The sequence below is a fragment of the Colias croceus genome, chromosome 8, assembly GCF_905220415.1.
Source record: "Colias croceus chromosome 8, ilColCroc2.1".
Taxonomy (NCBI): Eukaryota; Metazoa; Arthropoda; class Insecta; order Lepidoptera; family Pieridae; genus Colias; species Colias croceus.
The window spans coordinates 8,196,281-8,221,701 of record NC_059544.1 but is presented as its reverse complement, the minus strand read 5'-3'; the positions used below and the strand labels follow the sequence as shown (position 1 = coordinate 8,221,701).

The 25,421-nt window shown below is 34.5% G+C and overlaps 1 protein-coding gene across 1 annotated transcript in view; it reads right to left on the bottom strand.

The window, feature by feature from the left end:
• LOC123693727 overlaps positions 1–25,421 on the bottom strand; it is a 66,783-nt gene that overhangs the window by 17,869 nt on the left and 23,493 nt on the right. Inside the window, exons 3-5 of the mRNA XM_045638925.1 lie at positions 19,512–19,647; positions 2,370–2,503; positions 868–987 (exon numbers count right to left, since the gene is read on the bottom strand). Coding sequence (XP_045494881.1) covers positions 868–987; positions 2,370–2,503; positions 19,512–19,647 — 390 coding nt within the window. The remainder of the gene's footprint in view (positions 1–867; positions 988–2,369; positions 2,504–19,511; positions 19,648–25,421) is intronic.

The window sequence follows — 25,421 nt, the reverse complement described above, 5'->3', positions numbered from 1 at the left end:
AACGCAAACATTGGAACATATCATTCATATATCACTAAGCATAAACAAAAACTCGCGAGATTCATGAAATAATATGATCATTTTCCGTTCTCTGTGCTTCGCAATCGAAACATCAGCATATTTGGCATTCAGAAGGAATGTGTTTTTATTTCAAGTAAGGCTGTATCGATAAATAAAGGCTGAATATCTTGAAGACATTTCCCTTTTTCTACATTTACACACATGTGTTGAGAAAAGAATGGAAAATCCAAACTGTATAGTTTTTGTCGAAATGCGCCAGAAGAAGGGTAAATTTTCGAGTGGCTTTTGGTGAAAGGTAAATAAATGCGTATGGAATATAAAAGCAGAGATTTTAAAACTATAAATGCATGGTAGAGTCCCATTCTTGCATATCTTATGCCAGAATGAAAGCTTCCCATAGAAATAAGCTATTGTAAGTATTAATTACTCAATAATTAATGTGCAGTGATTTAATCGGTCTAGGCATATCAAGCGGTTCTTAGTTCCTTGATAAAATATAAAATCTTTACAGATAGAAATATTTTATGAATATATACATAATAGAATAAGTATTTTGTTTTTCAACTGCACTGAATACCAATTTAATTAATAGATGTGCTCCGCGGTTTTACCCGCAGTGCTCCACTCTTGTTGGTATGACATAATGTTATATAACCTGTAGCCTTCCTTGATGAATGGGCTATCTAACACCGAAATAATTTTTCAAATCAGACTAGTAGTTCCCGAGATTAGCGCGTTCAAACAAACAAACAAATCTTCAGCTTTATAATATTAGTATAGATGTCTTATTCGGTGCAATAGTGTAATACTATCTATGATACAATATTATTCATTAAAAAATATTACCTTTATCTTCCCTCTAACGAAGTGATGTTTCTGAACGACGAACTGAATTGTGCTGTAGGCGGTCCACAGGCTGCCATTCTCGCCGCCCCCCACCCGGTGCCACACGTGTTGGGAAAGAGCCTTTAATTGAACAATTAGTTGAAATCTTATACTCGAAGTAATAACAATTAGATTTCATTCAGTATTATTCTTAATTAGACATTGAAAACAGGAAGAAAAACGATTGTTAAGACTTTTGACGCAATAGTGCAAAATTCTGATTTTAAATTTTAATCGATTGACGACGTTATTAATTCACAATTAATTGTTTTTTTGTATTTTAACTCTTACACTTACACTTATTGAGTACCTACTTATTTGTGAACATATTATGTGTATTAGTACTATGTACACTATGAACACAAATGAAATATGAATAATAATTCTCAGTGCAATAAATTAAAGGGTTCTTAATGTGACGTTTAATTATATTTATCACACAATCCCAAAAGCATGTACCTATTAGCAAACCTTGATTCTCCGGAATTATAACGTCACAAATGAAAAATCATCAGTTTTCAGTATACACCTTTCGCACCCCTAAATTTAATTTATTTGCAAATATGCGAAGCCATAAACGTGTCAGATATGTTTCATGGAAGTAAGACCCAAATTCCGAATTATGGATGCATTTACATTCAACGAGGAAATAAAATTTTATGTGCTCCTCGTTTCATTTCTAACTTTACAAAACAAAAAATGTGATTAATCAAAGAAAATTGAATAATTTGAGTATACTTTCAAAGAGATATGGAATAATTAAATATGTATTGAAGAGAAAACATAATAACGTTTTCCATTGAATCTATAATGTCTTTGATCAATATAATTCATTCATTATTTGATTCGGATTCGTCCTTGAAATGCTTCTTGTAATTATTAATTTGTAATTCACGAATAATACTTATAATATTTACCATCCATACAATGTTTTTTGGTTTTCTGTAGCGAGACTAAACAAAGGTAATCAAGTAAGTATTATTATTATATGTATAATAATTATAACTTACAAATTTACTTAACTAAAATTATGATCATGACGATATCTTCAAATTATGACCGTGTTTTTAATGCAATTATTCTATATAGATTAAACTTAGAGGCTTAATTTTTTTTTTGCACAAGCATAATATCAATAGGCGAGGCAATTGCGGTTTGAAAATTCTCAAAATCATTTTGTTACAATGTGTAGAAATCAGAATCATAGTTTCTGATTTTATTAAGGTTATAAGTACAATACAAATAATTTTATTATATTTATTTTCCAGGACACGTATCAATAATAACTATCACACACCAACACACGATCAGAAGATTGCAATAAAATTTCCATTTCCCATTTATTAAAGCCTTTGATGAACGGAAAATTTATAGAGCAAAGATATCACAGTTTTGCGCGCCAAATAAATGCTTTTTCGTTCTGAAATCCGGTCACAACCTACGAATAGTGAAAATAATCTCACCGGTTCGTTGTTGACGAAAAACGAGAGATTAGCTGGGGGCATGGAGTCATGACTTATGCATTCTGCTTTTAACTTCATCCCGGGCCGGTAGCGACGCTTCAGCCCATTTAACTCCGGATCCGATTTCGGCAAGTCTGCAAACCATCCAAACATTAATTCCATTTTATTAAACGTATATCAGTTCGTAAGGTGGAATAGTCGTCGAGAATCAACGGAATTTTTTATTATTGGCCTTGAATGTAATTTGCTACGAAATTGGAAAACAGTCAGAAAATTACACGTACCTAAACTTCCATATAAATGACATAAATACTGCAAATTCTATACTATATTCGATACTACTATTTAGTATTTATTAAATCACCATAATATGCCATATAACAAATAAGATAACTAAAGCTTCCACTACACGTACGTGTACAATGTAATGTACATAAAAAATCGACAACGATTAGATTAGTTCAACCCATACATTATCACTTCACTAGTGATGTACATTGTACAAGTTGATTGTTGATGATTCGGGTACCTGTATATGGAAACAAAACTATAAAATGTATAAAAAATCAATACATAGTCTTGAAAGACAAGCAGGCAAGCAGACATTCGCGACATATCATTGCCATTTAAACATATTAAGCCTTAAAACCTTACTTGCGTAAGCTAATAAAATATCTATAATAAAACTATCCCCTTTGACGCTTAATTCTAACCTTTAAATAGGAACAGTTCCGTTGTTTAAAATTGTTTGACCGTCAAGTGAACACAGTCACATGTGCTCGCACCGCAATTTGCTAGCTGTCCATGCTTAAAAACTTTTCGAAGCTCCCAATTTTACTAAAGGATTTTTTAAATCTACTTCTTTAAAGTGCTATTAGCTGACTTCTGAATCTAGTTATTTATTTTGTTATTTGTCTAGTAAGTGGCTTTGGACATTTTGTAAAGTACTTTCTACAAAATACCTAAAAGTTAATTTCTAGATACAAATACAAAACTCAGTATTATTTTTCACTCAAGATTAATCAACAGCTACTAAATTGAATAAATCACGTTTTAAACCTTTCTCTGAACCTTTCAAAAGTTATTCTGTGAATTACATTTATTCGTTAAAAGCTTTTTAATTCCAAATTGTTAACTTTGTCCGTTTATCATGGATAAAAATGTTTATTTATTTTCATTTGCTTAATATAAAAATTGCTTGTTAGTTGTTACACAGATAAATTGAATTAAAACAGATAATACAAATATATCAAATAACAGTAGCATAACTGAAGAAATATTTTTATATCAATATTTGAGTTCGGAATTTGCAATTTTTGTATGCGTACAATGTTTTCGTAGCTAATTTGTTAAATGAACACGTTTGTTGGGATAAATTAAGCCAGAAACAATTGTACATAGCTTTGAAATCCAATGTAGTGCAAAATATATTATATAACTAGATTTCCGCCCGCGGCTTCGCCCGCGTTTGCAAAGGAAAACCCGCATAGTTCCCGTTCCCGTGGGATTTCCGGGATAAAAACTATCCTATGTGTTAATCCAAGTTACCCTCTATATGTGTGCTAAATTTCATTGTAATCGGTTCAGTTGTTTTTACGTGAAAGAGTAACAAACATCCATACATCCATACATACTTTCGCCTTTATAATATCTACTCAAAACAAAATAGGGCCCACCTACACTTATCTCAAATTTTTGCCTACACGTAATTTATAGGGTAGTTTTTGGGGTACTTGAGTATTCCCTTACGTTGTTGACATGTTAACGAAACTTTATTGCTGTTTTAACTATTCTTTTTAATGTTATTCTCAAGTGGGTAACCAGAAAAAGTTAAATGTTTCAAAATCACGTTATTTCCAAATCCTCAATCACTTGTGTTCAAAGTCTCATTCTGAATGTTACTGTAGCACATTGTTATTTTTTAAAGTTTAATTTGGTTTCGGTATTATTCGTGATTATTATGCCTGGATCTCGCGTTCATATGGATATGGAAACGGCAGCAAGAGCAGTTGCTTTGCTTCAAGAAGGAAATTCTCAGAGGTCGGTGGCAATACGTCTTGGTGTGTCACGTCGAGCTATCCGAAATGCTTGGGATCGTTATCAAGAGACAGGTAGTGTTGCTAGAAGACGTGGAACAGGAAGTACTCGAGCTACAACAGCCCAAGAGGACCGGTACATCAGACTAACAGCGCGTCGGCAGCGGACGGTAACCGCCCGTGCCTTACAAAATCACTGCTGGCACGCGAGTGAGTGATCAAACCATTCGGAATCGACTTCATAAAGGTGGCCAAAGGTCCAGAACTCGCGCTGTTGGACTGAAAATGACAAGTGCTCATCGTGCAGCACGATTAAGGTTTGCTCGTGATCACTCAGACTGGTCTATGGATAACTGGGGGACAGTACTGTTTACGGACGAAACTAAAGTGAAGTTTTTAAGTGACGATCGTCGAGTGCGTGTATGGAGAAGGGAAGGTGAACGTTTTTCTGAACCTTGTGTCCACGGAACAGACCGATTTGGAGGTCCAAGCGTCATGGTGTGGGGCGGCATAAGCCTACATGGCAAAACGGAGCTCGTAGTTCTTGATGGAGGTACCGTGACTGCTACTACCTATGTCGAACGGGTCATCCGGCCTCACGTGATCCCATTTTCACAAAGAATTGGCGAAGAATTCATCTTAATGCAAGATAATGCCCGCCCACATACAGCCAGTATCACTCAAAGAGCACTCTCTGATGCCAATATAAGAGTTCTGCCGTGGCCAGCCATGAGCCCTGACCTCAATCCAATAGAGAATCTGTGGGATCAATTAAAAAAGGAGCGTCAAAGCAAATTTCAGCAACGTAAACAGCCAACAAGATCTCATAAATGCTCTTAAAGTCTGTTGGGAGCAAATACCTCAAGAAAATGTAACCCATTTGATTGAAAGTGTCCCAGATAGGCTCAGAGAGTGCAAACGGAGCAGAGGGGGTCCCACACGCTACTAATTACAAAATAAACCAGATTTTTTTTTGTTAATAAAGGTTTTATTGAAACTTTTGTCATGTGTCTTATTTGTGCAATTTTTCTCTAATACTGTTAATTTTGCATAATTTCCATAAAATCACTAATTTTTGCTTAAGTGTACGTTAAAACAATTGTCCTACACCTTGTTCGTTTATACCCTTTCATAAAATAAGAAAAAAGTGAAGAGTTTTTACAACACAGCAAAAAATCAGGGTGGGCCCTATTTTGTTTTGAGTAGATGTATTTTATATTTTTACTAACAAATGTATCTGCGAGATCCGAATTATATAATTATAAGTATAATGTCCCGAAAACTCATATTATAAAGATTCTGTACGTTAAACGTTTACATAAACAATTTATTTTTACTTTTATCGAAATATTACATTATTTTCATCAGCATCAAAACATGCAACTTCCTGAATAAATTTTAATTTATGCTTTTAAATGTTTCATTTAAAACTATGAAGGTAATATATTCTGCGTTAATTGCTCGTAATGGGGAAAATTTCAAAGCCATATCGGTGTCAATTACGATACGGCAGACGGCTCTCATAACACCGCCATTATTTTAAAACGAGTTACTTATAAGCCTTATATTGCGACAAAATTTAATATTCCACATTGCTTGAATATGAAAATTTTTAAAATAGCTTTTTAAAAAATACGTTTTTCCTGTTAAAATTATGATAGAACCTTCGTATAATTTAGAATTTGTGGTGCTTTTTTTCAAATACTCACTCTCTTGAATTTTTTGAAAATAATGTCGAATTTATGAACTCATAAATCATTGATTATATCAACAAGAACAGTTTCAGAAGGTAAAGTTGCTTCAAGCGCGTGCGTAAACAAACATATTTGCATCTTTTTATTTTTCCACATCCAAAAAACGAGAGAAACGAGTTGTTAAGTTTTCTACACAATCAAACCAACTGTAGTAGTAGTACTTTGTATAACTAGGAGTCAACCAGGCTTTGGTAGGATTGAATTGGGCCAAGGTAAGTTTCCACACTTCCATGTAAAATCGTCAGTTTTAACTTTTAACAGTGTAGGTGGAGCGAGGCCCGGTTTACTTTCCTCACCACTTTTAACTTTGCCTTTTTATTTATCCTATCTCCTTTAAATAGCCCGCAAACCATTTTCAGAAGCGTTACGAAGTACATATTACCACAGTAATATTATTGAATTTAACTATTTACTTAAAGTGTTTTCAAACAGTCGATATATCTACCGTCTTTTTGATAGACATAAAATGGATATACGTGATCAAGAGTTAGCAAGCATAAAACGATTCAAAAATGCATTGCCAACAATATAGTTGTTTTCATATCTGTATAATGTACCTGTACCGTTTCTCGTTCAGCCACTAGCGCTGTAACGGTAAATAAACTTTTATTAGTTGAAAGCTTGAAAATAGAACGCGAGTCTCGCAGAAAATGTACGGAAGCAATATTCATCCTCTACCCTTTCCGTGGGAAACTTTAGTGAATGACTTCTATTTATATCTCAAACCTTACGCATACACTGGTGGCTTTCTTCGACTGACTTGACACTCGCCTAAGGATATTCCCGGATTTACAGCAATGAATGCTGCTCTGAATGAGTCTACGCGTGAAGAATATAAATATGTGTAACTGGATTCTACGCAGGATTTAATAACCATAAAATCGTAAGACTAGTTGCACGTTGTTGGCGAATTTATAGTTTCGTTTATTCTTCCAAGAATCGCTGAGATGCCTGGCGAAATTGTTTTGATACAAAAAGTTCTATCCGATTATGTTCTTGCTTTTACTGAGTTCTGGAGGTTATAAGGCCATAAACTGATGATATGAAGGATTCCATAACGTTATAAGTTCTAACCCTTCTTTGATATAAGGGTCCGCATTTTTGTGCCTGTTTTATTAAACAAGTGTACTACAATATATGAGGATACAGGCTTTTATCATAATGATAAAAAGCTTATACTGATTATAAAGTAAAGCTTATATTAATTTTGATTAAATAATAATTGATATATGGTTATCCTTAAGACTTGGTAATATAATTTACTCGTTTTTCTATATATTTAAACCCGAGGTCGTTTGTTTTTTAATGCAAATATCAGCAATGAACTTCGTTCGTCCCTTTATAATCGATTATTTATAAACAAACATCCCCTCTTTGGAAATAGGATTAATAAAAAACAACCAATTTTTATATCTTTTTGCCTTTTTTGGCATCAGAAATCTTGTAAACTTTATATTTTGGTTGTTCATTGTAATTACATAACTTTGAACGAGATGTGAAACTTTATAATTACTTTTTGATTAATAAATATGTTTCGCAATGTTAAAATCATTTATAGTATAATTAAGATTGCTTTCCATGAATATTCTAGAGAATGATAAGAAATTTCTTCTTATCATTGTAAGAAACAACATGCAAAATATCGCCTATTTTTTTATTGTTACTTTAGACCAACTTTTATCATTAAGTACTTCCAATTTATAAATTTATCAATGATATTAGTTAAATTTATTGGCTTCTTTATCACTATTTCAATTTCTATAGATAATGGGCTAAAATACTAATGGTCCTAATACAATGTAATTAGTATTACATAAAAATAAGCGGAATTATTCTATTTTCCCAATATTTATTGCATTTTAATTTATAATATTTCTTTAAAATAACATGAACTCTACTCATGACTTCATTGGGTACTACGAAAATAAATCGATACAGTAAAAGATTCAATTATATTTAGTGCTAAGACTGCATTGTTGGAACAGAATCCATTTTATAAAGCGCTTCAAGTTTTTTCATTACCAAAAAACCACACTTTCACAATAATGGACATCGCAGATTAAAGACGAAAATAAAAGTCAATGCGCCTTTACTTCGCCTTTTATTTAGACCTAACAAGCTTTGTTTCAGGATTATTTCTACGTTCACGGTCAGTTTAAAGTGGCCTGACCGTGACCATGGCGGAGGCGAGCCAATCGAGAATCCAATCTAATAAAAATCGTAGTAAAATCCCGTCCATTACAAAAATAAGGCTATACAGTTAATTTGATTGGAGAGTTGCGGATTGAGTTGGCATTCTGAAGCAAATACAATCATATTTTTGCAGTATAAAGAGGAATAATTTTTGCTACATTGCAGCGCTGCATATTTGATTTCGAAGTGCATTATGTTGGTAATAAGATTGCTACCCTCATACTCGTAGATTATTTGTATGTATATTGGTTGCTGTTTTGGTTGTTATGAAATCATTATTAAAATTAATATTATCTATATATTATGTTCAATTTTACGATATACATATTCAGAGCACTTTATTGTTTTATGTTGCCTACGCCAATTACTAATAGCAGTAAAAAGCTTATAAAGCTATTCGTAACTAATTTTTTTAATAGTGCAAAGACGCTAAGCCGCTTAAAACTCGATTCATCAAATGTAGTTTGAAACGTATAATTAAGTTTTGTGAAGTGCACTCGCCGACTAACTAATAAATTGCGTTAAATATAAGTGGCAATAATTCGTTTTACTTTTAATTTATTCTTTCGTTTTAAAATTTGTGAAACTTGGACAATTTTACGTTGATTTGTTTTTTGAAGAAGAATAAATGTGGTCAATGCCTCACGTCGTTAAAATTCAATTCAAAATTAAATTGAGATATCACTAAACATTTTCAGATATTTATTGAATTTTGTCGCAATCGCTTTATATTTTCAATACTTTTTTGTAATAACACCCACCATTAATATGACCTTCTATTTCCAATTTGCATACTTAAAAGACATGAAGCAAATTAATTAACTAATCAATTTCATTACCCAAGTTATACTTCAAAGGCATTTTTGACCATAGCACTCATTTGTATTATTGTTAGTAGTCATAATAGAAGCCCCAAAACAATGTTATTACAAAATTGCGGTACATAAAATGTATGTACAATGTACATACAACGAGTAATCGTCAGTTCGTCACACCTTCCTTTTATTGATTGAAAACATGCCTTGTTTGGAAAACAAACGTGTTCATACAAAAACGAGACATTTTCATCAATCAAATTGGACATGATGTTGAATGGGTATATGATATACTTATGTTCGAAGTCTTTGAAAATGTAAAGAGATCAGTTGCTATGGTGGTTATAAATTCTGGTTAAGAAATTAGAATCAAGTATTTATAACGGTTGCTTGTCCTAGATTAGTTTTTGGTACATTTTTTGCGAGTAATATTACCTGAAGTCTATATTAATAAAGAAGAATAGCGGCAAGCATCCTTATTTATGTTTTCTGTATTTATCAGTCCTGCGGCTCAGTTCTAACGTAAATTGAGTATTTTTACACTATTCCTACCTACCGGTGCCTTCAAAACATTTCACACTTATATCTTACAAAAAAACCTTTATTTAGCGGCCATATTTTTTAACAGTGCTAAAAGAAAACCAAGCCAGTTTTTAGATTATAATAATGTGGCTTTTACATATGTTTCCTTAAATGACTACAGTTTCAAGTGCAGCTCAGTCAAAAGACAAACCTTTCATTTGGAATGCACTCCGTTGTTGAAGTTGCAGGCATTAATTGAAACTTCATCAACATACCCATTAGAAATTCTAACTATTCCACGTTAAAGACAATATGTAAATTCATCTCCTCGTATGAAATTTCGTGAACGAAGTAACAAATATTTACCGAAAGTAAAAATATCCTTACATAGGTACCGTGTTTTGTAGATAAATAAATCAAGGCAAAGCTTCGCAAATGAATATGCAAAGAATTAATAAACTTCCTTACCCAAACCGCAAAGATATTTTTCGTTAAAAATCCTGCAAAAATATTTATATATTTTTTTAAAATTAAGTATTCTTATAGAGCCATAGAGCTTATGCTCTATGGCTCTATAAGAATACTTAATTTTCAAATATCTGAATCCAGTCTTTAGATACTAAAATATCTTAAAATTATCTGAGTTTCAATCTTGAAAATAGATGATAAAATATATATTTTGACTAAGAGAAGCAAGAGCTCATAAATTTTTCACTAAAATAACAGAGCCGGCATCAACCACGAAAACAGATAGTGCTGCTTTGCATCTACCTCATAAAAGGTACATTTTGTAAGATCCTAATGTAAAACTTAATTTAAAGTATAGTATTAACCTTTGAAATTCACTCTATTCCCAACTATAAAACTTCAAGTGGCCAGAATTTTATGAAGGATAAAGAATTTTCTCACCGTGGGACCAAACGTGGTCGAAACTTCGAAAGAAAAATACAGGATATGTTAACTTGTTTTAAAGTAGGAATAAAAGATTGTTCTGCGGTATGAGGGACCCTGTATTAAATAATATATTGGGTAGTTAACAGAACGTTACAATGAAACGAAAATTTAAGCACACAATATCGAATTAAAAAATACATTTTTACTCTACTCAGGCGTCAGGTATCTCGGTGTTTGTAATTAAACTGCTCAAAAACGGCTTGTCCGATTTTAAGAAATTTGTAAGTTTATATTAAACTAGCTTTCCGCCCGCAGCTTCGCCCGCGTTTTAAAAGAAAAACCCGTTTCCGTAGGATTTCCGGGATAAAACCTATCCTATGTCCTTTCTCGGATATCAAAATATCTCTATACCAAATTTCATGCAAATTGGTGCAGTAGTTAAGGCGTGATTGAGTAACAGACAGACAGACAGAGTTACTTTCGCATTTATAATATTAGTAAGGATTTAAATAGAAATACTGGTCCGGGAGCCAGAAGCAGATTTTATGACCAAGTTCCTCTCAAGCGGTAATTAGTAAAATGCATCAAAGTATAGTATTATGAAGCCTCGTGAACGTCAGCTGGAGCTCGGTTGGGGGGGTGAGCGGTTGTAGCCTCCCACGCACGTAAGAAAAAAAAGTATATTCATTCATTTCCTCTCAGCTAAAAATTTGTCAAATTGTAGCTAACCCAATATCTCAACGAAAAATAATAATCAGCTGGTTACAGCATGGTGTATTATGCGTCAGCTGGTGTCTCGAATATAATGAGACATTAACAAAATCATCGAGATACGTGGAATTCCATCAACATAAGTCCCCGTAAAAGATAAGTAATAACTTTATTAATTATATATTATACTATTATTTTTTTAATAAATAAAGTTAACTAATGTTTTTAGTGGGTTATTTCATATTTGTTACACTTTTAGGTAGTTATGTGAATTTGATGATATGATAGTTATTTTTAAATGCAGTTTATAATATTTGTAAAAACATGTTTACCGATGTAGCTGAATGTACGTAGTGTAATCATGTGCACAACTAACCACCTCCAAGTACCTTATTACTGTCTATATTATGCTAGCGTGTGTTGCTTGAATTTTTAAAAATAACGATAATAATTAAAGATACGTCATTTTATCTCAGATGAAAATTTGTGAGCTGATTGTTAGTATACTGATGCGATAAATAAAAAAAAATCAGCTAGCAATAATTCGAGGAAAACCTAGTCAGTTGATGCATATAAATTGGCAATAGATGCTTCTGTCTAACTCCTATGTAATAACTTTCAAAGTGTCAGCTGACGGTTTTTCCACCCAGATACAGCCAGCTGACCTATATATATATCCACAGTTACATATAAGCTATCATCAGGTAAATTTTAGTTTGAGAGGAAATCACGGAAAATAATTTTATTTTTTTCATGTTCGAGACACCAGCTGACGTATAATACACCATGTTGTAACCAGCTGATTATTTTTTTTCGTTGAGATATTAGGTTAGCTACAATTTGACAAATTTTTAGCTGAGAGGAAATGAATGAATGTATTTTTTTTCCTACGTGCGTGGGAGGCTACAACCGCTCACCCCCCCAACCGAGCGCCAGCTGACGTTCACGAGGCTTTATAATACTATACTCTGATGCGTCTGACGAATTATCTCTTGAGAGGAAATAATTAACCAAATTTGCACCTGGCTCCCTAACCAAAATGTAACGCAAACCCCATATAACTGTTAAATTTCCAAGAAGTATTGAAGACATTCAATTACTTTGTATTAATTATATTCAATGATATTGGATTCTAGAAACTAGAGGTTTTTTCGATTAACATTCCTACAACCGCCCATTTCTGCACTTTTTTGTATTTTTCAATTTTCACATATAAATCATATTAAATTGAAATTAGGGCACCGTTAATTAAAGGTAGCTCCATATAATATCATTAAACTTTCTCATCACATGATAAAATTGATTATCGAATACAACGAAATAAATTGTAAATTCTCTTATATTCTGGTATCCATAATATAATCCAAACACTGATGTATATCACAAACAACTCATTAACATTATGCGGTAATACTGCTAATGTTTTGCGTTCCTGCTTTACGGCGGTAATGATATTTTGTACTAAACCTCTATCCCAGCTTTGTGTATAAAAAGCTCGAATATTCAGTACAACATTTATACGCTTAAACTATACGTTGAGGTTTAATGCAGTTCATTTAATATGGAAAAGTTATTAAAATTCATATAGATGGCTGAATTAGTACTACATTACAATGGAATTTCTTTGTGTGATTTTTAAATCTACTTTTTTAAATATTCTTACAAAACTTTCGTAATTTCACATGCATTCACTTTAAGACTGAGTAATATGCAACAATTCAAAAAACTGTTGCAAGTATTTTCACTATTTTTTTGTTACTTTTTCGGCAAGGCAAGAAAGGTTCTTACGGAGAGAAAAACATTTAATCTATAAAAACAACACTTTTGTTTTTTTATACAAACCCCTCTGTTGAATATTTCAAATATTTTTCGTCAAACAAAGTAAAAGAAAAGCGCGTTAGGATTATCTCGGATTAGGATAATAACTGCTAACATTTTAAAATACTGACGAAAAAGGTTGGACGGACCTAGAGCGAGCAGATATCAAATAAAAATGTTTAAAACTAGATTTAAACCGTAAGAAATCGTATCAAAATCATTTCCATCTCTAAAAGTAACCAGAGAAACAGTGAGAAAAACAGTCATAAGTCGAGTTTAGTAAAATCTGTAGTCAGGTTACACAGCCCGCAAATACTGGGTTGCTATCTTCTTTAGTTAACACCATAGCTGTTACACTAGCTATGTTAGCGCCGTTATAAAAATGCATTCAAACAGCCCGAGTAGGAGAGGCACGTGCCAAAAATCGGAAAAGCGCTGACATTGCAGCCATATGTATGCTTTGCCAAAACTAATCGAAACTTTGAATGAGAAAAATGTGGCTTTTGACGCGAGTGCAGCTCTACACAAAAGGTCACGACACCGCACTGTTATACTCGTACTTAAATAAACAGTTGGAAAATGGCTCTTATTCTACGTATGCTGGCTCAGAGCTTACATTTCAAATACCTAGGGTTCCATGTAAACGAACCCCTATCGGCTTTGATGTTTGTGTACGTACTAATCAAAATTCAGCGGACATCTACCTTATCAATTACAACTAAGCCTTATTTTTAACGTCTCATCAATAGATCCTTATATTTTGCCATTAAGTATAAAGTAGGAACACAATAACCCATCTTACCATTTCATACTAGTTCGATGTATAGCATACTAACCGAATAAAAACATCGATACATAAGCTCTCAAATACGTTCCTGTTACAATTTATAGTATTTCCAGATTCAGAATTAGTTATGACGTGTGACAACATATTTCCACTATTCTAAGTTTCCCAACAGCGTGAATAATATCTGAGTTTTACATATTATCTGAACTGTATGCCAATATGCAACCACGAATGCTGAATATAAAATATTCCAGCTACCCACAATAAAATAGAGATTCCAATATGGATTCTATTTTTAAATTGCTTCGAGAATGATTGATTAAAACAATTTCACCGTATTAGCAAAGATATTTCCATCTCATTACGTTTAGGTGGGTTTATCTGAAATGAAAGTATAATTTCGCAGCATTATTACAGATAAACGGAATATTTTTGTTTTAATGTGACTCATGAACACGTGTAGAAAATTTACAGTTTAATTATATGTAAGTAGAGAGTTTTTTAATTTGTAAAACAGCTTAGTATTTACTAAAAATAACAAGGTATTATTAAAATCTTAGTAATTAGATGAAAAAATCGCCTATATTTTTTATATTAATTCGTGTAGGTCTATAAATACATATTTCGGGCACCTTCTAGTTATTACCCGACTACGGCAAAGCAAAAGGAGGGTTATGATTTTGACAGGCTATGTATGTATGTATGTATGTTTTTTTTTTTTTTTTTTTATTATAGAGGGAAAAAATACTGTTAAGTATCTCAGGTCATGATCTGCGACCTGGTATGTCGGTCTCGATCATGGTGTCATGATCCATACCGACTAAAACAACCCTCTTTCTCCAGCCCCATATCCCCGCGGGATGGCCGTTAGGCTTTACTTCACGGGGGGGACGTATAGCATTGCTGCTTTTCTTCTCCTTATTTAGGTGTTACGCCACAGCTTTTCGCATCTGCTCCTTGCTTCGTAGGTCTTTTAATACCTCTGTTGCGAAGTTGCTTGTTGCTTCCCAGGCTTGTTTGGATGAGAGCATCGCTGCTACTAGCGTTTCAGGACAAACTTCTGCTCCTACTATACTTTTCCAGGTCTGCCGAGCTTCCTGGTAGTCTGGACATGCGAAGAATACATGTTCGGCGTTTTCGTCCTGTCCTCTGCATGTTGTGCAGTCTGGAGAGTCTTCGTGTTTGAACCGGTGCAGGTATTCTCGGTAACAACCGTGGCCAGAAAGCATTTGAGTCAGGTAATAATTTACCTCGCCATGATTTCGGTTGACCCAGGGTTTAATTTGCGGAATGAGGCGGTAAGTCCATCTTCCTTTAGTGGAGGTATCCCATATACGTTGCCACCTCTCGACACTCCTTCGTCTTTCATCCCTTTTCAACTCAGCCATTGTTAGTGTTGTGCTGGATTTCTTGCGATTGTATAGGTTCTTCCGTTCTTCTGCTAGGATTTCAATTGGAAGTAATCCCGAGATCACGCATGATGCCTCCACGGACACGGTGCGGAATGCGCTGGCAATACGTAATGCGCTGACCCTGTACGTCGACGCGACCTGTCGTTTGGGTTGTTGTTTTTGCAGTACGTCAGACCAGAGTGGAGCACCATACAGGAGTACCGACGTTGACACAGATGATAATAGTCTTCTTCTATGTTGTTTGGGACCTCCAATATTGGGCATGAGTCGGGCTAACGTTGTTGCTACCACCGCTGCCTTGGTTGCTATGTGTTCGGCATGATGTTTGAAGCTTAGCCGTGAATCAAGCATTATCCCAAGGTAGCGTACATATGGCTGCGTTGTAACCTCATAGTTGCCGACTTTGAGTGACATTGTTTCTGTCAGTTTCCTACTGGTAATAAGTACGGCTTCAGTTTTGTGTTTTGCTAGCTCCAATCCAGCAGAGTTCATCCACTCTTGAATTACTTGAAAGGTCCTATCAAAAACCCAATTTACTTCCTCCAAGTATTTAGCTACTACCACCACTGCCAGATCATCGGCAAATGCAACGAGTTGTGTTTCACTTGGTACTTTACATTTGAGCAGTCCATCGTACAAGATATTCCATAGAAGGGGACCCAGTACTGAACCTTGCGGTACTCCACCGGTAACTCTGTATTCCTTAGGTCCACCTTCAGTGTCATATATGAGGACCCTGTCATTAAAGTAGCTGGCTACTACGTCCTGAAGATAACCTGGAACTTTCAGGTTTGAAAGCGCTGCCATTATCACATCCCATCTAGCTGAGTTGAAAGCATTCTTTATGTCTAAGGTAGCAACAAGGCAGTACTTCTTGGAACCTCCCCTCCATCTAGTCCCGGAAATAGCTTGTTTAGCGGTGTCAATCACAAGTCCGATAGCATCTAGGGTGGATCTACCCTTCCGAAAGCCATATTGGAAGTTCGACAGTAGGGGTTCGACTACTTCTTCAATTCTGTTATGTATTATTCTCTCGAATATTTTTCCAGTCGTGTCAATCATACAAAGAGGACGGTAGGATGACGGTTCATCGAGGGGCTTATTACCTTTCGGGAGCAGTACTAATCTTTGCCTTTTCCAGATTGTGGGAAAGATTCCTTCTTTGAGACAGGCGTCAAAGGTTTCCAAAAAGATAGCCGGTACAGATTTAACTGCCTGTTTCAGGGCTACGTTAGGAATTCCATCTAATCCGGGAGCTTTGGTGTTTCCAATTCTGTTACAGGCGTCTATCAGTTCCTTGTGTGTGACAGGGGGTATTACAGCTTTCTTACTATGGACTATTTTATGTTTTAGTTTAGCTTGCTGAGGGAATAGCACTGTGACTATTTTCCTCAAGAGGATTGGATTTGCAGGTGGTGTAGTCCGGTTATATTTTAGTTGTTTCATGACCACTTGGTACGGTCTACCCCAGGGATCACTTTCTACCTCTTCCAACATTTTGGTCCAAGAGTTTCTTTTGCTCTCTTTGATTGCTTTATTTAACACTAAGCGAGCTTCCTTATAGTTCTTGTAGAGTTGCTCAAAGTGAGGTGTTTTCCTGCATCTCTGGGAGAGTCGTCGAGCACGGATGCATTTCCTCCTTAGCTCGGCAATGTTTTCATTCCACCAGTAAACCGGTGGCAGATGGTTCCCTGTTCGTCTTCGAGGCATGGTTGCATCACAAGCAGTTGTAATTCTCCTGATAATCTCCCGAGCCTTGTCCGACGCATGCCGTGCTTGAGTTGGTCGATCGTCCATGGTAACATGGAAGAGTTCGGGGTCGAAAATACTGACCTTCCAGCCGTTTCTGTTTGATTTTTGCCTCACCGGTCTGGATTTTACTTGCCCGTTCGATACCTCCCAATATAATGCTCGATGATCGCTCGCAGTATAAACCTCAGAGACATGCCAAGAGGTATTTTCCTTTGCAAGAACGCTACTAACAAATGTGACATCAATAATCGAACTTGCTTCGCCTCTACTAAATGTAGGTTCGTTGCCTTTGTTCAGTAGAACCACATCTATTGCAGACATTGCCTCGATTAACGCCCTTCCCCTAGCATTTGTGCTTTTGCTGCCCCAGTCAATTGCCCAGGCGTTAAAATCACCCGCTATCGCCACTGGGAAGTTATTTTGCACGTCATCTACAAGGTTGTCTAGGAGATCGTTAAATTCTTCTATTGATAGGCTGGGTGCGGCGTAGCAACTGTAAAAGTATATTCCTCCGATCTTTGCCTTCACAAAGCCGGTAGTGATCTTATTGTTGATACCTTCTACGGGGCTCTTACCACAGATCCATAAGGCAACTTTTCCATCTTTGTCAGTGAGCCAGGACCCACTACTCAAGTGCTTATAAGGCTCGGAGATGATTACCACGTCCAATTTGAGCTCACGTGTTGTCTGCATAAGTAGATCGTGTGCAGCCTCACAGTGGTTAAGATTGATTTGTATTATCTTAAGCATGGCTCCGCCTTTCTAACCATCTGAAGTGCTTTCCTGAGGACGGGACATGTATGTATGTATGTATGTATGTATGTATGTATGTATGTATGTATGTTCATCTGTTCCCTCGTAACGTCTAAACTACTTATCAGAATTTGACAAATGACATATCATTAGAAGCGTCTTAATTGTCCGCTGGTTATAGGCTATATAGGGTTTCACAAAATCTAATGTGGCGTCCTCTATCGGACAAAACATACAGAGTAAAAAAATAAAGTTAAGATAAATATCCCGTGTTTGGTATCATTTGAAAGCGCTTTCCTTGTACATTTTGAATATATATATATTACTAGCATTTGCTCGTGACTTTACCTGTATTCATGGGCTGATTGCATATAATTCACATCTTTTCGTCCATAGCTTCTTTATTAGTTCATCAGTTTAACTTTTGTTGATACACTTTAACACCAAAATAGTACAAATAATATAAAGTGAAAAAACTAAAACCCAACTACGACAATAACCGGCGCTGAAAAAGTATAAAACAAGATTTCAGAATACTGAACTGAACAAAGTTGCTAATGTAGTTGCAAGTAAATGGACACAGTAGACTCTACCAAGATGCCTTCGTTGTAAATTGACAATAATGTCATACAATACTATTCTGAAGTATGCAATATTCCACTATGTATAGATAAATTTTCATGTTTGGAAAGGCGTAGTCACACGTTGTTGAAGTGCTACGGTAGATAGGTATATTATGTAACGTGTGAAATTAACATTGATAAAATAACGAAATACTAAAATATAATACTATGTCTGTGTAATAAGTCTTTTTTATTAAAATTGAAGAGATGAAAATTGAAGAATTGAACATGTTTTATATTCTTTATATTATCAAAATATGCACATAATCTGAGATCTAAGAAACAGTAAGAATAGTGGCAAGCCTTCTTTATCTAGAACTTATATACACTTATATACACACAACATGTGTGTCAACATTTACGATTCTAATCAGTAAGCTATGCCGGTACAATGTAGGTACATTGATGCCTACTCGAAAAAAAAAACTTTTACAATGTACTTACAAGTTAGTTCAACAAAGTAGCTCTTTACAGGCAAACATCATTAAATGTATTTGAAAGGAATGAACAAATTTCGACAAGCCTACAGGAGTTCAACACTATTGGTGAAAAGGAATGAAAAATATTTTTTCGAAGTTATATTCGGAGTTTTATCGGAGGTTTGCTCGGTAGAATACAAGCAGTAATCAACTGCTGGAAAGCTAATTGGATCTGACCGTTCTCTTGGTTCTGTGGTCAAAGTTTTAGTTTTATATTTAAGTCCATTCAGCCCTGTAAGAAAATAAATCTCTATCAGGCTGATTAACATCCACCTCTATTTGTAGGTACTTTTTTCTTAGTTTACATCCAATATAAGGTGTTGCCACCTTATATTTGATATACCAAGCTAATACATGTCAACCACAATGCATTGAAGGAAATATAATAAAATAAACCACTGTATAATATTAATATAAATTTTGCAACTTGCAACAAAAATGAAACCACCAAAAGTATCATCTGCATTCTTCAAGCAAAAACATCATCTACAATGATCATTGAATTCATAGTTCTATCTACAAGAACATAAAATTTTACACACTGTACACAAGCTAAATTCTGGTTCTGAATCTACTTCAGTATCATCACTTACCAACAACATGCATAGCACCATGCACTTGCGCGGTGAGGAAGGAGGGCGCATCCGCTGATACCTCACACGTATAACGACCATGGGCAGTCCGGGTCGCTGATTTTATTGTCAACTTCTCCGCGTCGCTCTCGTCACGCTAAGGAGATAAAGAGAATAAGAGATAATATGTTACATTTAACAATAAAAAAGACGTGTGGCACTCGGGGACTGCCGCGGTAAAGCTATTGCATAGCATTCTTTCAAGCCACACCTCCAACCCCGTCGGAGTGGGGAGCGTGAGGTTTTTTCGTTACGGAATTTCTCGATTCTGTCCCCGCGCTCAAGGCCCGCGATAGAAGCTATGTAATAGCTTAATAAAAATAAATTTATATGTAGAGCTCCTGAATTTAACCAACAATGACGATAAGGACAGCGCGAACACCATCGCATCGTGAAGCAATCATTGCGTGAAGCAGCTCGGTTAGTGTGGACTTGGCTTGGTCACTGACCAAGCTGCTTTGCGTGGAAAATGTTTCGCAGACTGCTCATTCTACGTGGACCTGCCTATTTGGATGAGATGAAAATACAAAAGCACTCGCTGATTGAACATCTTTTATTGATCTGTAGGATAAAATTTGAATATTAAATGTGTGTGAGAATACATCAAACGATTGCTATTTTATGACCTTTAGTGAACTGCTTCGCTAATTAGTAACGTCAATAAACGGACTAGTGAAGGTTGTCGCGTTAAATTAAATGGAAACAATTGGCATTTTTTAATATATTTCTAATCTGTCTGATTGCTGATAGATTGATATGGCGATAGGTGTAGTAGTAGTAGGTAGTAGACAGTTTACAGTACTGTACTTATTTATATATATTTATCTTATAAATGGTCACTTACACATGGTCACCTATACATATGCTATATTTATTAATATCAGCTTATTGTTTTCTCGCACCTTCTAGCTTTAATCAGTTTGAGATAAGACGGCATTGTGTGCCAAACCAAATACTTATAACACAATATTTCTCGAGTATTTAATTGGTTCGCTTCAAATGAGAGCTAAACAAAAATATACCTATTGGTTTTAAAATGAATAATGAATATCACACAAAATCTCTCAAGCAAAAAATTGTCTTATAAAAATTGCTACTTGAATTATAAGAAAAACTCGATGCGTAGCTTACTTAAGCTCTACATAAAAGATATGAATAAAAAGAGATGCCGCTATGAATAATACCTACTAATAACTATTCTCCATTATTCTTTGAGTCAAAGTTTTCGAAGTCTGTCAGTTTCTTGTTATAAGAACGCCAAAGTTGGCTATATAATGGATAAAATTGGTTAAAACGTAATAGGTTGTATTCTCTCGATTCGTTTAGTCCCGATATTCGAGAGATTTTGAATAAATAGAAGAAATCTTAATATTCTTAATATATATTATAAAGGCGAAAGTTTGTAAGTATGAATGTATGGATATATGGATGTATGGATGTTTGTTACTCTTTCATGTTAAAACTACTGAACCGATAACAATGAAATTTAGCACACATATAGAGGGTAACTTGGATTAACACATAGGATAGTTTTTATCCCGGAAATCCCACGGGAACGGGAACTATGCGGGTTTTCCTTTGCAAACGTGGGCGAAGCCGCGGGAGGAAATCTAGTATAAATATAATAACGCCTAAACCGATTACCAAAGATGAATTCCTAAAAAAAAGATTCCTAAATCATATCATAAAATTTAGGAGACTATAAACGAACATACTTCATACTAAATATGATCTGTGCCGTATTGAAAATTTAATAATGTATAATATCAGTTGTCATGCAATAAAATATTATAATTTATAATACTTGTCCCGAAAAAATAAGTAGGTACAATTAACATTATTTCTGTATTTCTCTGAGTTTATTCTCAATCAAAAATAAGTCTTATCCGTAACAAATTTATGCATTGATGATTCTTAATAAAGGCAATATTTTGAAAAGGCAATATTTTATATCTACGCTAAGAAAAAATTTCGACGAAAATATTAATTTACTACAAGTTACTGTCATATCAAAAAGATGGTTCTTGGAATCTCATTTTTCTTTTGTCGATATTATCCTGTTCATGTTATCTCATGAAGTTGAAACTGGTTTTCTTTTATATGGTGACACGTGTAAATAATAACGCTATCACTTGATGACATATTTTGAACTAAAACTTCTTTAGGCGCGTTAAGAGTAAAACTTCAAGGTCGCGTCATGGCAATACCGTCACGTCATGGACTACGGCGATGATTTTCTTGCCAAAGAAATTTCACTTCTAATACGTGTGCTCGATCTTTTTATTTCGTAATTCACTCTTTTTTTATTTTGTAAAAAAACCATGATTAGTTATACCTTTTGTATCCATCATCATTATTTCAGTATTTACTTTTTTTATGATACTAGGAAGTCATAAGCGAGTTTCAGACAAGAACTAGCTTTTTTTATTTCAAACCGTATAAAACATACATTTGGTAAGAAGGCGCTACTGTTTTTGTATCTATATGGCATTGTTGATTGTGGTTGATACAAAAACAACATATTATATCGAAATTATTTCATTACTAGATTTCCGCCCGCGGCTTCGCCCGCGTTTGCAAAGGAAAACCCGCATAGTTCCCGTTCCCGTGGGATTTCCGGGATAAAAACTATCCTATGTGTTAATCCAAGTTACCCTCTATATGTGTGCTTTCATTGTAATCGGTTCAGTAGTTTTTACGTGAAAGAGTAACAAACATCCATACATCCATACAAACTTTCGCCTTTATAATATACTAGCTGTTGCCCGCAGCTTCACTTACGTGGAAAAGATAAATTTTCATGGTATAAGTATTCATCCCCTATTTTACCCCTTTAGGGGATGAATTTTCTAAAATCCTTTCTTAGGGGAAGCCTACGTTATACATCTACATGCCTGCCAAATTTCAGCCCGATCCGTCCAGTGGTTTGGGCTGTGCGTTGATAGATCACTATATCAGTCACCTTTGAGTTTTATATATGTATATAGATATTAGATTTTTGCACCTTTCATGAAAATTAAAGTGCAGTCATTAGGTAGAATGCTCATACATTCCGTAGCAGACCGGTTAAGCCGAAACGTGAGTTTTGGCACATAGCACTATCCCGTTGGCGAAACAAGCCAGCGACTTAGCTCGATCGTAGTGCCTCGCCAAATTCGCAAATTAGAAAGACTAGTTACAGACAAATAAAACTTAAGTATATTTGGAGTATAAATTAAAATAAAATTCAATTAAGTTAATTTTAAAGAACTGAGATCAAAGTGTTCGAAATGTCGTGAAAAATAATTTATTTTCATAATTCTCAATTCAAATCATTCACTTATTTAATCGCTATTGCCGAGTTCTTTGAGTATTTGATATCATAAAAATAATAAATGTTAAACTCTAAAAATGCAAATGCATACAAAGAAAATAGAATATGAACAAAAGTTCACAATGATCGTTGTTGACTCTAGTATTTTATTTTTTAGCAACGTGCTAAGCTCGGATACCTGTAGGTGATACAAATTCTGTTTTCTATTGTTCTTGACTCGAGAGCTTGAATCTATTTTACCTACCTATAGAATTTTTTAACGATCTTCAATGAAACTATCTATAAAAAAGAACGTGTGTGGCGAGCACACGTGTCAGAAGTGAAACTTCTATGGAAAAATTCAATGATACCAAAATCGTCGCCTTACTCCATGACGGAGACGGTATTGCCATGACGCTACCTTGAAATTTTACTCTCAACGTGCCTAAAGTAGTTTCACTTCAAAAATAAAACTTAAAAATATTTTTAAATATTTCATCATAATACGATATCATATTAATAATTATCACTTTATCTCTTTGAGTGCTGATAGATATTTTATTTGAAACTTTTTGAATGCAATACACAAATTAAATAACTTTTTTGCATCAGTACATGCTTTTTCGAATAACAATATATATATATATATATATAACATATTATTATAACAAAGAGCAATTTCACCCACAATTTCCAAACAAACTACAATTTTAACCCGTCAACTTAGATAAGAAATGTATTATGCTCCCATTAAAGTTTGAATATAGAGTGCTATAACCATTGCCCGTGCCATTTACACGACACGAACGACCACGTGTACAAAGAACAATTGAAAAGTTCACTAAAAGACCTTTTCACAAAGCGGAACATGTAACCGACTTAACGTTTATAAGGTCTTTGAAATTAAAGTCCAATCCAATATCAGCTATTTTATGCAGCCAATTGGCTTAGAGTTTGCTAAATTACAAGTCTGTGTTCTAGATGATAGAGGAACGATAAAATGTATTCGGGATGTAGCTGTATATGATGTATGTTTTTTTTGTCAGTGTATCAAACGGCTGAATTCACGGATTTGGATTTGTGAGGTATGGTATATCATAAGAAATATTTTATTTTTATATGTCACATGTGAAACAATATTAAATTATTGTCAAAAACCACTTAGGATATGGATGTCTATAAACAAGTATAAAAAAGTACATAAAATTTCCTTTTAAAAGTTGAATATTCACGTAAGTATGGTCTAACTTTAACCGCAATCAAGCTCAATGCTTTATAAATATAGTTATTTCAAACTTGGCTTCGTTATTTAAACGAATTCATTAAATACTACCACAATTGTACTTCAAATATCCAGTATTTGCTCAAAGAATAACGAGAACGCAGACAGGTTATGAAAATTACACATGAAACCCGACCAGTGACTCTCCTGTTTAAAATTTTAATACGGCCGCGCAGAATGCACAGGAAGAGGAATTACTTTCAAAGTCCGCTTAACAAAAGCGAAACACTTTTGTGCTAGACAATAAAAGTGGGATTTCGTCTCAAGTAATAATATATGAGGATGAATGGAATAGCTTTTTTTTTCTTGCTGAAATTGAAAACGACTGGCATGCTCGGAAACCCGTACAGGTGATATGTTCTCAGAATTTCTTATTCCTTGCCCAAAAGAAGCACGAGTCTTTATTGTATGCATTTGCCGCTCCGTTGAGTGCTTTTGGAGATTTATAAGAGGGTTAGTTGAAATTATATTTTGATCAAGAATCAGAGTTATCTCAAATTACAAATAAAATTAATCCCTTGTTGCAATGAGGATGCTTTTTGAATATAGAGATTAGTTATATTTTCTACAATGCTTGCTTTGCCTTTGTACATTTAAGGACCTATAAGTCTGTCTTATAGCAGATTGTTAAGAAATAAAAGTAGAGGTGAAATAAAGAGAATACACTAGATGGCGTTGAGTGCAGTATACTCGTCATATTAAATTATGTACCTAATCCTGATTTGTTTCTTTTTTACACGCTTTATATTAGCTTCACCTGTATGTTTGTATGTTTGTAACCGACTTCTTTGGGCGCAATTTTGACCCACTTTAAACGGCCAGATTTCGTTCAAACTTTGTAGATTTATTGAGGACCGATGACAATACACTAATTTGATAAAATTTTTTATTTTTTAGTTCGGTTTTCTATAAAAAGCGTGTTTTTTAGTTTTTTTAAACTATTATTATTTTACAGTAGAATAGGGGAGCGCTTGGCCACGATCTCGCCTGATGGTAAGCTGAGATGTGGCCTAAGAAGTTATTTTTGAGTAGATATATTATTGATTTAATCGTTTATTAAACTGCTTATTATTTTAATAATTTAACGCTTTTTTTCAGCATGTTCTTTTCAAAGAATTGGCTTCTTGCTTTTCCGCGCCTTTATTCACTTAATTACACCTCCGAAGTCTTTACAAATTTCTTCACTATGTGCCAAGGTTGTTCTAGAATGAAAGCGTGTTAATGCTAAGCGCGGATCTTAAGTCTTTATTAAGTCGAAAATATAGCTTTTAACTATGCCTTTGCCGTATAACGCTGG